Source organism: Triturus cristatus, chromosome 2_1 (assembly GCF_964204655.1).
Source record: "Triturus cristatus chromosome 2_1, aTriCri1.1, whole genome shotgun sequence".
Lineage (NCBI taxonomy): Eukaryota > Metazoa > Chordata > Amphibia > Caudata > Salamandridae > Triturus > Triturus cristatus.
Genome location: NC_140581.1, coordinates 601239597 through 601251865, shown reverse-complemented (window position 1 = coordinate 601251865; position 12269 = coordinate 601239597). Strand labels below are relative to the sequence as shown.

Sequence of the window (12269 nt, the reverse complement as noted above, 5' to 3'; positions counted from 1 at the left end):
ATATGCCGACGACATTCTTATATTTACCTCTGATCCTCATGAGGCTCTTCCAGCAATATTCGAGCTGGCTTCAGAATTCGGAGTGGTCTCTGGTTATGAAATTAATACTTTAAAAACCGAGATGATGACCTGGAATATTGATCAAAGCTCCTTTGTTTCTGTAACCCGACCGGTAAATCGTATGAGATATTTAGGTCTGGATATTGTAGCGGATCTTGACCAGACTACTACTATTAATTTTGCAAGGGTTGCAAAGGAATGTCGTAAATTGTTCCAGACCTGGGCTCATCTTCCACTTTCTCTATTGGGCAGGATCAGCCTGGTTAAAATGTCTATTCTCCCTAAGGTTACTTTTTTATTTAATACGATACCTTTATATTTTGATCCCACCTCTATTAGGAAATTGCAGTCTGATATTACTACCTTCATTTGGAATAAACATCTTCCAAGAATCTCCTGGAAAAAAATCAGGAGGCGTAGGGAAAAAGGAGGGCTTGCTGCACCTGATCTCCAGGCCTATGCCTGGGCCTTCCAGCTATCACATGCCAGGATCTTACTAAAGAGCCCAGTGGGGCATGGAGTGTCGTTTCTTTATTCAAAGTTATTGGATGTGGAAGGCGTAAATCAGTCAGGTTTTCTCTTTAAGTTTGGGAACCCTAAGTTTTTCAAAAAAATTAAATTGAAAATCTTAAAGGGTATGGCAAGAATATGGGCTCAAATGTCTAAAGTAATTAAAGTGGGGTACTATGGAAGCAAGACACCGCTGTGGGACCTACCCGACGGGCCATTATGGTTGGGGGATGCATTAGCTACACCTATGAGAGAGGCTGGCCTGGAGGAGTGGGGAGACCTATTTGTTGATGGGGATTTGGTACCCTGGGAGTATCTCTGTACAAAGATTGGCCCACACTTTTCTAGGCTTAAGTATTTTCAAATGTCAAGCTGGGCTCGGGAATATTCCATTCAACCGTTACATAGTTCCAAATTCCCCTTGGGTGTACATAGTCATCTTATAACGCTTTTGCTTGATAAACCGCTTGCTAAGAAGGAAATTTCATTATGGTACAATTTAATCTTAGAGGAAATGGACGGAACTTTCTCACTCCCAGAAGACCTCTGGTCCCAATATGTCATCAATTCCGATTTGCAACAACTTTGGAACTCTTCTTGCAGGATGATGTGGGATATTGTTAAACCTGCATGGTTACGCAGGAATCACCTTTTCACGATTCATCGAGCATACTATTCACCCCTTCGTCTATCTAAATTTACTGAGGGGAGTAGTGTGGCCTGTGCGAAGTGTGGTATGGTGGCTGCTTCTGACATTCATATGTTTTTTGAGTGCTCGCATTTGGCCCAATTCTGGGAAGCTATCAGTAAGACTCTATCACTATCTCTTGGAGTCAACATCACCTTGGATTTAACATCAGTAATTTTTGGCTGTTACCAAGGGGTCCCCTCCTTGGCAAAAAAGCTTATTTTTTATACCATCCTTCTAGCAAGGAGGGAAATATGTATGAAATGGAAAGATTCTTTATCTCCTTCTATTAACGACTGGTATGCTTCTGCTCTGATGGTTTCTCAGTTGGACCTGGCTAGATCCGGTAATCCAAATACAAGATCTTTCTGGCATCTCCTGAATTGGTCTCATTGAACTGATCTCATTGAATACCTGGGGTTTTTTTTTCTTTTTTTTTTTCCCCAGGTCCAATGATTATGCCATTATCCCCATTCAGGGGGCTCCGTGTCTCACGAGACTAAGTTTAGTCCCGTGTAGTGATTCTGGCAATTGCTTGTATGGTTATAAATTAGTGATCATGGCTGGTTGTAAGCATTGCTGCTGAGGGGTGAGCTTTACCTTCCATTACTGCTCCAACCGGTTCTAGTAACTGAGGCAGCGCAATGCGTGTGCACCAGCAAGATTGCATATTTAAACTCGTATGGCAGATGAGGACAAAAAAAAAAAAAGATATTAAGGGCCTGAGGAGGAAAGTCAAATGAGGTCAACTGCCATTGTTCAATCTCCAAGCATGGGGATGCACATTGCGCAGGCCCGGCTGCATCACTCTCTCCTGCTGCTGAGACAGAAGATCCTCTCGAAGCAGCAGCTTCACCAAAAGACAGATGATCATACTAAGGAGCTCCAGATACCACATTGTCCTGGCCCAATCCAGTGCCACTAGGATGGCTTGGGCCTGGTCATTCCTGATCATCTTCAGAACTTGAGACAGGAACACTGTTGGGCAGACATACAAGAGTCTGAAGTTCCACTGTATGTGGCTCAGAGAGACAGCTGCCTTAAGAACGCCAAAGTCCAGACACTGAGCGTTCTCTGCGGTAGCTAGAAGATTGGGCAGGTGTTCTCCTCACTGATGTAAGACACCCTGTGCCACCTTCAGGTGTAAGCGCCATTCATAGTTCACTAGACATTGGTGGCTGAGTTCATCCACCCTGACATTTAGTGAGCCCGGTAGGTGGTTCACCACCAGAAAAATTCCCTGGTGGTACAACCACTTCCAGAAGCATCGAACATTTTGGCACAAGACCCCACCCTGCCCTCTTTGCTGCAGTACCACATAGTTGTGGTGTTGTCTGTTAGCACCTTCATTAGCTTCCCTCTGATGGTGGAAGGAAGGTCTTCAACACTAGGCAAATTGCCCTCAACTTCAACAAACTGATGTAGCCCCTGATCTCCACATCTCCCAGATGGCCTCTCCAACTCAGAAGGGATGCATCCGATACCGCTGTCAAATATGACAGGGGAACGGAGAGGGGTCTGCCACTGACCCAATTGCAGTCCAGCAACCACCACTACAGATATTTTGCGGTTTCTTTGGAAGCTTGTATACATTCTGACAGGCCCCCCTGGTGCTGTGCCCACTGGGAATTAAGACCGCATTGCAGAGTCCGCATGTGTCAACTGTCATGTGCCATCAGCAGGATGCAAACCCAAAAGCATCAGAGTCATCCTCACTGATACCAGGACAGAGGTAGAAACACTGAAGTCATAGCCCAAATGTCACAGACTTTTCACCTCAGGGGAAAGGTATGAGTTTACAGTCTCAAGAATGGCTCCAATGAAGGGGAGCATCTGCAAAGGCATCAGGAGTGATTTCAGGACATTGCCAATGAAACCCAAAGCTGTTAGGAGGTTCACAGTCGTCTGAAGATGGCTGATGATTGTCTGGGGCAATCCCACCTTCAACAGCTATTCATCGAGGTAGGGGAACACTGGTACTCCTGACCTCCGGAGACGTGCTGCGACCTCTACCATCACTTTTGTGAACACCCAAGGGCCACTGGTGAGGCCAAAAGAGAGCACTGCGATTTAAAAATGCTCCTGGGTCACTGTGAACCGCAGGTAGTGCCTGTAAGTCTGCAGGACCATGATATGGAGAAAAGTATCCTTTAGGTCCAGCACCACTATTCAGTCTCCAGGCTCTAGGGCAGATGAGGACCTGAGCTAGCATGTGCATTTTGAATTTGTCCTATCAAAGAAAGGTGTTGGTAGGGCAATGATCTAGGATCAGATGAAAGCCTCCATCCTTCCTCGGTTCAAGGAAGTTGTGGGAGTAACACCCAGTTCCTACTGCCAAGGCCAAAACCCTCTGGATGACCTCTTCGGCCCGAAGTGATTGCACTTCCTGCTGCAAGATGGACATATAGTCTTCCGTCAGCCATCTTGATGGTAGTAGAAGGTGCAGCAGGGTAGAAAGAAGCGTGAGGGCACAGCCCCGATTGACAATTTGGGGTACCCACTTGTCTGACAGTTGGCTTGCCATTCTTGGAGGAAATGTCAAATCCTGCTTTGAGGGTGGCTGTCTGCCACAAAGAACACACTAAGGAGTTTTTTGGGCAGCAATAGCTGGAGGGGCGGGGTATTGAGATGACTGTTGTCCCTGATGCCCTAGGTATTGTCTTTGTGAGGTGTGGACTACACCATGAAAGAGCTGTGAGACCTGATGGATTGGCGGCAGGGTCTGATGTTAGTGGTATTGGAAACCCCTACTGTTGCCTTGAAGAGGGCAAAATTGTTTAAGAAACTGACTGCGGGCCTGCTTATCTTAAAACATTTCACAGTATATATTCTTGCCAAAAAGGCGAGAGCCACCGAATCACAAGTCCATTAGAGATGTCTGGACATTGCTGGAAAAGTTTGTTGGCCTCATCCAGGCATGGGGCCGATGCACCACACTCAGGCCAATTGCTTGACCAAGGCAGCCAATCGTGTTTAAACCAGAGCGGATCAAAAATGTTGCTGCATCTTAGATAGCTTGGCTCAGGGACACCTGGAAGTCGTCTTCAACTGCAGGTAAAACTTGGGCCACCGTGTCACAAAGGGCAATGGGGTAGCAGTCTAGAAGACAGCTGGCATTGTAGACCACAAATCAAGGTTGTAGATTATATGATGCACCTTGGCAATGGTCTCTAGCTCTTAAGACTAACAATTAGGTGAGGTGGTGGGGAAGGTGTTAGGATTTACCTTATTGGTGGACACCTGTGCCACCAATTTCTCTGGTGGCAGGTGCTGTGTAAGAAAGTTAGGGTCTCCTGGTGCTGGCAGCTGCACTAAGTGCCCTTTCCATTGATATTTGGTCCCGAACATGGCTTTGTCCAAGAAATTGCAACGGAGGTTCCATAGGTGCTTGACGAGGCTGGAGACCCTCTGTAAGGACATTAGAATTTACCTATAATGTCAGCGAAGGAGGCACTTTCTTCAGTAGCAGGGCTTGGAGTTGAAATGAGGCCTGTATCTGGGGATGCAAACAGACCACTAGCATCTTGTAGTTTTCTATATCAATTGGTCTCATGATATTAGAGGATGAATTCATCCCCTTCATCAAATTGCCATTACCCGAATCAGTGCTGAAACGTTGCGTGAAGTCTAAGCTCCACCTCGTCAAAAGGACAAAGTATCAGATTCTGAGGGGTTGCAGGCTGGCTGCACTCCAGAGGGAGCAGGAGATGGCCTCAGATGAGGTCAGAATGGATTCTGCTCATTATCAAAGAGCACAATGGGTTGCAAATCCTCCTTCAATATCAGAGGAGGTGTCACCGGTATCGATGCAAAGGGAACCAATGCAGCGTGTATCGCCAGACCCTAAGTAGGCTCCAGAGCCAATGCTGAATCAGAAACAAGTTTGAGAGGTACAGATGATGCTGAGGGTGGATCTGCCATTGGAAATTCGACTGAAGGCCCAGGCAGAATCCTCTGACCCGAAGGCATGCCAGAGGGGATCAGTAAAGTGCCAAAATGCACAGAATGGCCTCCCTAAAGGCTTGAATTTGCTGCATCATCATTGTTGAACCTGAAAATGTAGGGTGCACTGTGACCAAGTTCAGAATCGGCTCCCCATGCTGATGCCCTTGAACCCTCTCTGGAATTTCAGAATGGAGAGAAGGGGCTGATTCCCACTTAGATTTCTCATGCTTCTTTTTAGGTCTCGCCTGAGCCAGCGCATGCGCTGCTCTGGCGAGACATTTAGTAAGTGGGTTTTCAAAGTGCTACTCACAGGCTTTTGCCGGCTACTAGCTTGCTGTTACGCGCACAAGCGCGCGCGACGTGCACAGCTGCCATCTAGCTTTCTCGCGTGAATCCCCTCCCCTACCCCCTCCCTTCTCCCACTCCCTCCTCGTCAGCTTCATGCACTCGGAGCGCTGCTGCAGCCTCTCACCGTCCGAGGCACCATCTGGTTTTTACTTCGAGGCAAGCGCGTTTTAGTTTTGAGCGAGGCAATGTTTTAGTTTCTGTTGACTTTGTTCCCAGGCACGTAGACATGTTATTTTTTTTAGTTGTTTAGATGCCGCATGGTTTAGGAAATATAATGGCACATACTTACTAAAGAGAGCGCGCGCGACGCTGCATCTGCTTTCTCTTTTGGTGCTGCACGCGCGACGCTGCATCTACTTTCACTTTTGCACAGCTTTTTCCATATTGCCGCCCCCTCCAAACGTGCATGTGCTCTCCTCGACCCAAATCCACCAGCAGGTCTGTTGCTTTCCCTCCTCATCCATGTCCACTCAAACACCCTAATCCTTATGTTTGATTAGCTTGACAGCTCCATATGTCGCGGTATGGTTTTGCACAAGTAAAATTAATTTAGCGGATGCCGCGTGGTTCAGGAAATATAATGACACATACTTACTAAAGAGTGCCCTCGGTTTGCTAGTGCTAGATAACTAAACTTTTAAACGCGTATCAGATAAATAACCGTTCAGCTGCTGTGTAAATACCAAATTCCACGGGTCTTACTTACACTGGCCTTTAGAATAGTAACATTTTTGGATGGGGGGTTGGAATCATTAGCGTGTACACCCAACGTTCATTTAGTAGTTAGATATCTATCAATCTGCTCAGATGTGCTGCACTTTGCAGACAAACTCTGCTGAATCAGTCAATCCAGTTACTGGGCAGTTCTAAGAGGGTGGTGCTTGGATATCGCATGCTATCGTAGACCTGTACGGTGTGCTTTAGGTGAGTGATATTTAATATGCTGCTGTGAAGGACTGAACCCACTCCCCCCCCCCCCCCCCCCATTTCACCTCCCAGTCAGTCTTAACTTTTGAGTTTGGTCTATCTCGACCAGATACCAGTGGCTGGTGCTGCTCTTTTTTTTTTCCACTAGTCGACTCAAAAAATCTTTCCTGGTTTCCCTCATCATAATTGGTTTTCTTTTTTTCTTTGTTGGTGTTCAATTGTCATGCCTCCCTGGAGTTAAGCCTGACTGCACTCTGCCACACCTATCCAGGACTAACCCTGGGCATAGTTTACGTTTTAGTAGTGTGCTGTTTGGGATGATTGCACAGTGCTGGATGCTTGTCCGCACTGTGCAATCATTGAAAACGGCATCTCGCACAGTGCGAGCTGTTCTTTTCTGCTGCTCGAGTAGATTTTTACTCGAGCGGCAGCTTTCTCAAAGCGGACTGGTAGTTTCTCATCGCGAGCAGTCGCGAACATACGCGACCACTCGCAATGAGAAACCTGACCTCCCCGCGTTGAGAATCTCGCCGGGAGGTTTATTTTCCACACTCGTGATCACCAACTTGATGTTGCTGATCGCGAACGTGGAAAAAGTCTCGCCGGGATGTCTTTTTGCTCGCTCGCGGTCGCCAACTTGACATTGAGGACCTCGAGCGAGCAAAAAATACCAACTACGCTACGCTACGCGTTTTTGCACTGTGCTACATGCAATTCGCGTAGCGTGAAGTAGCACAAACTACGCAAACTACGCAAGCATAGCGTAGTTGGCCGCCCAGGGTAACCCAGGACGGAGCTAAGATTTAAAATAAACCACACTGCTTCATTTGAGGCCCCTTATTTGTAGGCATGGGACCTGTTATGGAGACAGTCAACTTTTTTTTATACTAGGAAATGTTCCACTAGGCTTCCTTCCCATAGGTCGGTCTCTTAGGAAATATGTCCACACCATGGACCATTATTTACTCCTGGCATCATTGGAAGCTTGATCTGAACTGGGATGGCAAGCTGACGTCTAAAGGAACTGCAGTGCCTGTGGTAAGCTGTTTTGTTCTGGTGGCCCTTGCTCCTGGGCTCTTCCATTTCTACAATGTGACTAATGCATGCCTTTCTGAGTCCTGGCAATTTCTCAACCCCACTCAAAAAAAGTTGCTCTATTATACCCTTTGGTCAAGACTAGCCATAAGTATGTAGTTCTTAGATTCATTGTGCAAGGAACTGCACACTAGTGTTGCTTAGTACCAACTGCTCTGTTTGTTATCCTGCTGGACAGAGGAGGTGATGGCTAACTTAGCTGGTTAATGCACCTGCAGTAAAGATGTAAGACGGTCAAGCGCTTTTTAAGCACGGTCACTGATCTAAAAAACGCAGTGTGTAGATAGAGCAGGTTAGTTCTATAATTTGCATTTTAAAGTGATTGCTTGTGTGCCACTTAAGGCTACTTGTAGCATTCTTGGTTCGAGCAGTTCAAGTGTGTTTGCTTTCCGGGGTACTCTTAGTCTAGGGGTCGTGACATTAGCATTTTTGGTCGAATATTGGCCCTTTACGAAGCTCGCTCGGCAAGCTTGAATTGTCTCTTGGTGGCCTCTGACACGCTGCCTGTCTGTCTGCCTTCTCTCCTGAGCTTCTCCAGCACTGCTCAGCTAGTACCCGCCCCTTCTTGGAAACAAGCATTGGCATGGCCAATAGGTCTCGCTTTTGGAACCTTATAAGTTTTTAGCCATGCAACAGTTGATGTTATTGCACCAAGGATATTGTGCTGCATAACTAAATACTTATAAGGTCCCAAAAGCGAGACCTATTGGCTATGCCAATGCTTGTTTAAAATACCCAACCACTTTGATCACAATGAAGATCTGTTGTCGAAATGACTTAGGGAGAGGGAACAGGATCTTCCTTTTGACCTTGACCAGTCACAGCATGGAGTCTTCTGATGTTTGGTGATATAAAATTGTTACATATGGCCTTTGGGTTTATTTGGGTAAATCAGTCACAGGTCCGAGAGTCTTGTTCTAACCACAGGCACCACAGACAAAAGTTGTTGGAGTCTGTCAAAGACATCTGTTTGTGACAGCTCCTGCATGGTTTGAACCCTGTCGTCTTGGGAGGTGACATCTTACCTTGTACAATGAAAAGTATTAGGAATTTCCGGTCATGAAAAGACTTGAAAAAATGAAGGAGTGGCTCCGGATCCCATTCTAAAGGAATGGAACAAAAGGGACTAACATAAACACCCATAGGTGGCATTTACATGCAGCTCTACACAACATTTCTTGAGTGGAATGATGTTGGTGCAGAGCCACAAGATGCCTCCTACCGGTGTGCAAAACAAAAAGTACTGGATTAAATTTTCCAGACACAGCCTCATGCCAGGGAAATATTCACAAAGTAAGAAATCTGTGGTTAGAAGTATGTCACATTGATTGATTTGTAAAGTGCACAAGCACCCGAGAGGGTATCTAGGAGATTGGGCAGGTGTGCGCCCCCAAGGTGCTAATACGAAGAGCTAGATCTTTAGCTTCTAGCGGGACTCAAGAAGCGAGGAGGAGGCTCTGGTGTGTTGAGGGAGGTCATTCCATATCTTGGGTGCGATGTAGGAGAATGAGCGACCTCCATTTTTGCTTTTACGGATTTAGGGAATGTATACTAGTGAGGCAGAGCATAGGTGTCTGGTGGGTTGGTGAAAACGTATGCAGCTGGTCAGGTATTCTGGTCCTGTGTTGTGTTGGGTTTTGTATGAGTAACATAACATTGTGTGAGAAGTTTGAATTGACTGTGCTGGTGAAAGGGGAGCCGGTGAAGCTTCTTGAGGTGTGGAGTGATGTGGGTGTGGCATGGGAGGTTGGGTATGAGTCTTGAGTATCCAACAGAATATTCGTTTCCAATGGTATCTACTAGTTTATTTTAGTATTTTTGATTAAACCAAGAGAATTTACCGTGTTTTTCTTTGAAATTGTACAGTTCACTATCTAAATACTCAGTTGCAACAACTAAATCCAATGAAAACCATTAGTAACTGGCAAACTGGAATTCCCTGCAGAATAGCCATTAACCTGGAGACAATGGTTCACCATGTCAGACCATGTAAATGTGGAATATCCTGAGACTGGAATACTCAGGTTGCTGACACTCTAGGGTTGCCACAAGATATCTAGATTTTAGGCACACTGTTGTGACACAAGCCTCCCCATCTTTATAAAAGAATGTAAAGACAGTTATTGGCTTTCTCCATTCTTCCATTTACTATGATAATCTCTGGAAAGATAACCATTGGTGGAGAACATACTTCTCCATGACAGTCAACTCTCCTGACGCCATGAGGGGACCTTCTGCCAGTCCTCGTTTTTCATCCAACAGGAATAAACATTGTTTTGATGGCTTGCCCATAAATTGAAAATGGAAACTATAAATCCCAGAATGTGTATAGCATAGGCTAGAAAAATTGAACTGGTTGAAGTTATCCGACCAGGTAATAGATTTCCTGTCCCATTTTAAGACAGTTGAAGTGAAATGTTTTGCGAACCGCCACATAGTCCCAAACTCGTACCAAGACGCAGGAGTATTTTTGATACAGGTTGGTTGGTGCCTTAAAGACTTTGTTCCTCCATGCATGCAGGTGGTTGTCATGACACAGAGGTGTCCCTACAGGTCAAGTCATATTAGCAGAATAATTTGTCTTCCTGAGGTCTAGGACACTCAAACCGTGACCTAGGCTACCTGTGGACGTGTGAGGATGGTCTTTATGGGCTTACAATTGATATTTTATGAATGGGCTGATAAGACATTTGGCAACACATTAAATTGTGTTTATTTTGGATCGCCGCCAGTGCACTGGAGGTGCATAATCATACGATATCTATTATACCAATACAGTGGTGCTGGAACAATTTCAGTGTGGGTGTGCTGCCATCAATATTATGTCAATGAAGTCATAGTCTCTGCAGAAAACTCAAGTGTCACTCAAAGAACAAGTGTGGGAGAGGAGTAACGCTCAGTCAAGAGAGTGGTAAGGGTGTGGTATAAAGCTGGCGGTGCACTTTGGAGCACGCTGTCACACATATATTACTGCATCATGGTGTGTTAGCGCACAGTCATTAACAGACTGCACATTTTCCATTGAAATGGCCACTAATTTGCATCGACATGCAGTTTTACTGATTAAACTACATTTCACACATATGATAATGAGCGGAAAATGAGTTTTACAACTATTTATCATTTGCGCATCACAAAATAAAGTGCCTTGATTAAAAGGGCTTCATTTGTGGTTTCCAAACTGCGGATATCTGTCGAATAATTCGTAGTTAGTCAGTCTACAGGGAATTTTAGATATTGGCTGTTAAATAATTGACATCCTGAAGCCTTTTCTTTCAACCTCCCTGTACCACAGCAAGATTGCCATATAATTCACTTCACAGAATGCTCACACTGCAGTCAGTGAAAGAAAGCACCCATATCCAGGTTAAAAACCTAAGCAGAAATTTGACAGAAAACATAACCTGACATTTCACTTCACAGCACATGTGGCAAAATGAAAACAAAACGTGTGAAGGCTTCTTTATTGCTCATTCACGTTCCGAACGCCATTATGTTGACTTTGGGGGCGCTGCAGCACCCCGTGCACCCCTACTTCCAGGGCCAATGTATCAATAGGACTATTACAATACCTGACATCTCTGTCGTCAGTCAGCTGGTGCTCAGGAAGCATACATTCTGTTATCAGCCCTCAGACACACTGACAGAAATGACACTTTTCTGAAGTTCTTTTACCCACCAGGCACACAATGTTTTACGTTTAGATCTTCACTCAGGCAGTTCGTAACATGAAGCAATGCTTCCCATCCCATAACATCAGTTGGCGGCCTGCTTTCCTTAGCTCCATAAGCAAGAACCATGATGTGAGCAGCCTTTTCCTACAGCTTTTCAACAGACCCCGAAGCTAGCATGGTTAAGGCGTCTATGATAGGTGCTTGGTTGGATCTGTGCCTGAACTCGTCCTGACATAAAACAAATCAAATACAGCTCGTCAGGCAGCACGCTGGATTCTCGCACCGGGGCTGGCTTGCCCGGGTAGAGCACACACAGTCTAACCTTCAGCCCAGAAAGGCATTCCTTCCTGAGAGTGCAGAGCTCACATTCCAGGCGTGCATCCGCGCTCGTTCTAAGCCCCACAGAAACCAAGAGGAGAACGCCTGCCAAACAACATGAAAGCAATTAAAAGGAATAAAGGAATACAGCAAACGTTTACCGTGGCGCTCCACCAACTCGCGTAAGCCATAGTCCCCGCACTTTCTGGTACTCTAAGCTCTGGGTGCCACAAGGCCAGGCGCTATGTCTGTAGTGTGCACCGGTGCTGGGAGCTGTGTGCGCTGCAGACGGTGCCGCCCGCCGCTCCCCGCCTGTTATCTACACTAGGGTGGAGAGGATACTGCCCGACGCGGGCTCCCAGCCTGCTCAGGCCGTCACTCCCTTAATTGTCTGGAACGGAATTCCTCACAGCGTCCTCACTGTCTCTTGTGAAACTAGGCAGCCTAGCCCGCGCGTGGCCTCCTGCCAGGGGTGGCACTGACAGGTACGGTGAGTCTAGGACAGTGAGCGGCTGCCAACGCCCAGACACCCCCACTCCTCGCCCCCGACTCAATTCCTGGCCTATCCCCACCCTGCCTGGCCTGTACTCGGAGCGCAGTCCGGCGCAGCCCCGGACCCGCTCGCATCCTAACTTTGCTGCGATTTCCCTTCGCTCAGGCGCTGCCATGTTCCAGTGACTCACAGCGCATGTACCGTGATTACT

General features: G+C 46.4%; 1 protein-coding gene across 14 annotated transcripts in view; it reads right to left on the bottom strand.

Annotated features, from left to right (window-relative positions):
* Window positions 1-12269, bottom strand: part of CAST (calpastatin) — a 564844-nt gene that overhangs the window by 551953 nt on the left and 622 nt on the right. For 2 of the 14 annotated variants that reach the window (XM_085632514.1, XM_085632517.1), the window contains exon 1: window positions 11727-11960. The exons of 10 other annotated variants lie outside the window; for them this stretch is intronic. In XM_085632514.1, the coding sequence (XP_085488640.1) occupies window positions 11727-11756 (30 nt within the window). In that variant the 5' untranslated portion in view covers window positions 11757-11960. Of the gene's footprint in view, window positions 1-11726; window positions 12003-12269 lie in introns of those variants that run through there. 2 more of the 14 variants (XM_085632520.1, XM_085632508.1) reach the window with 2 other exon arrangements.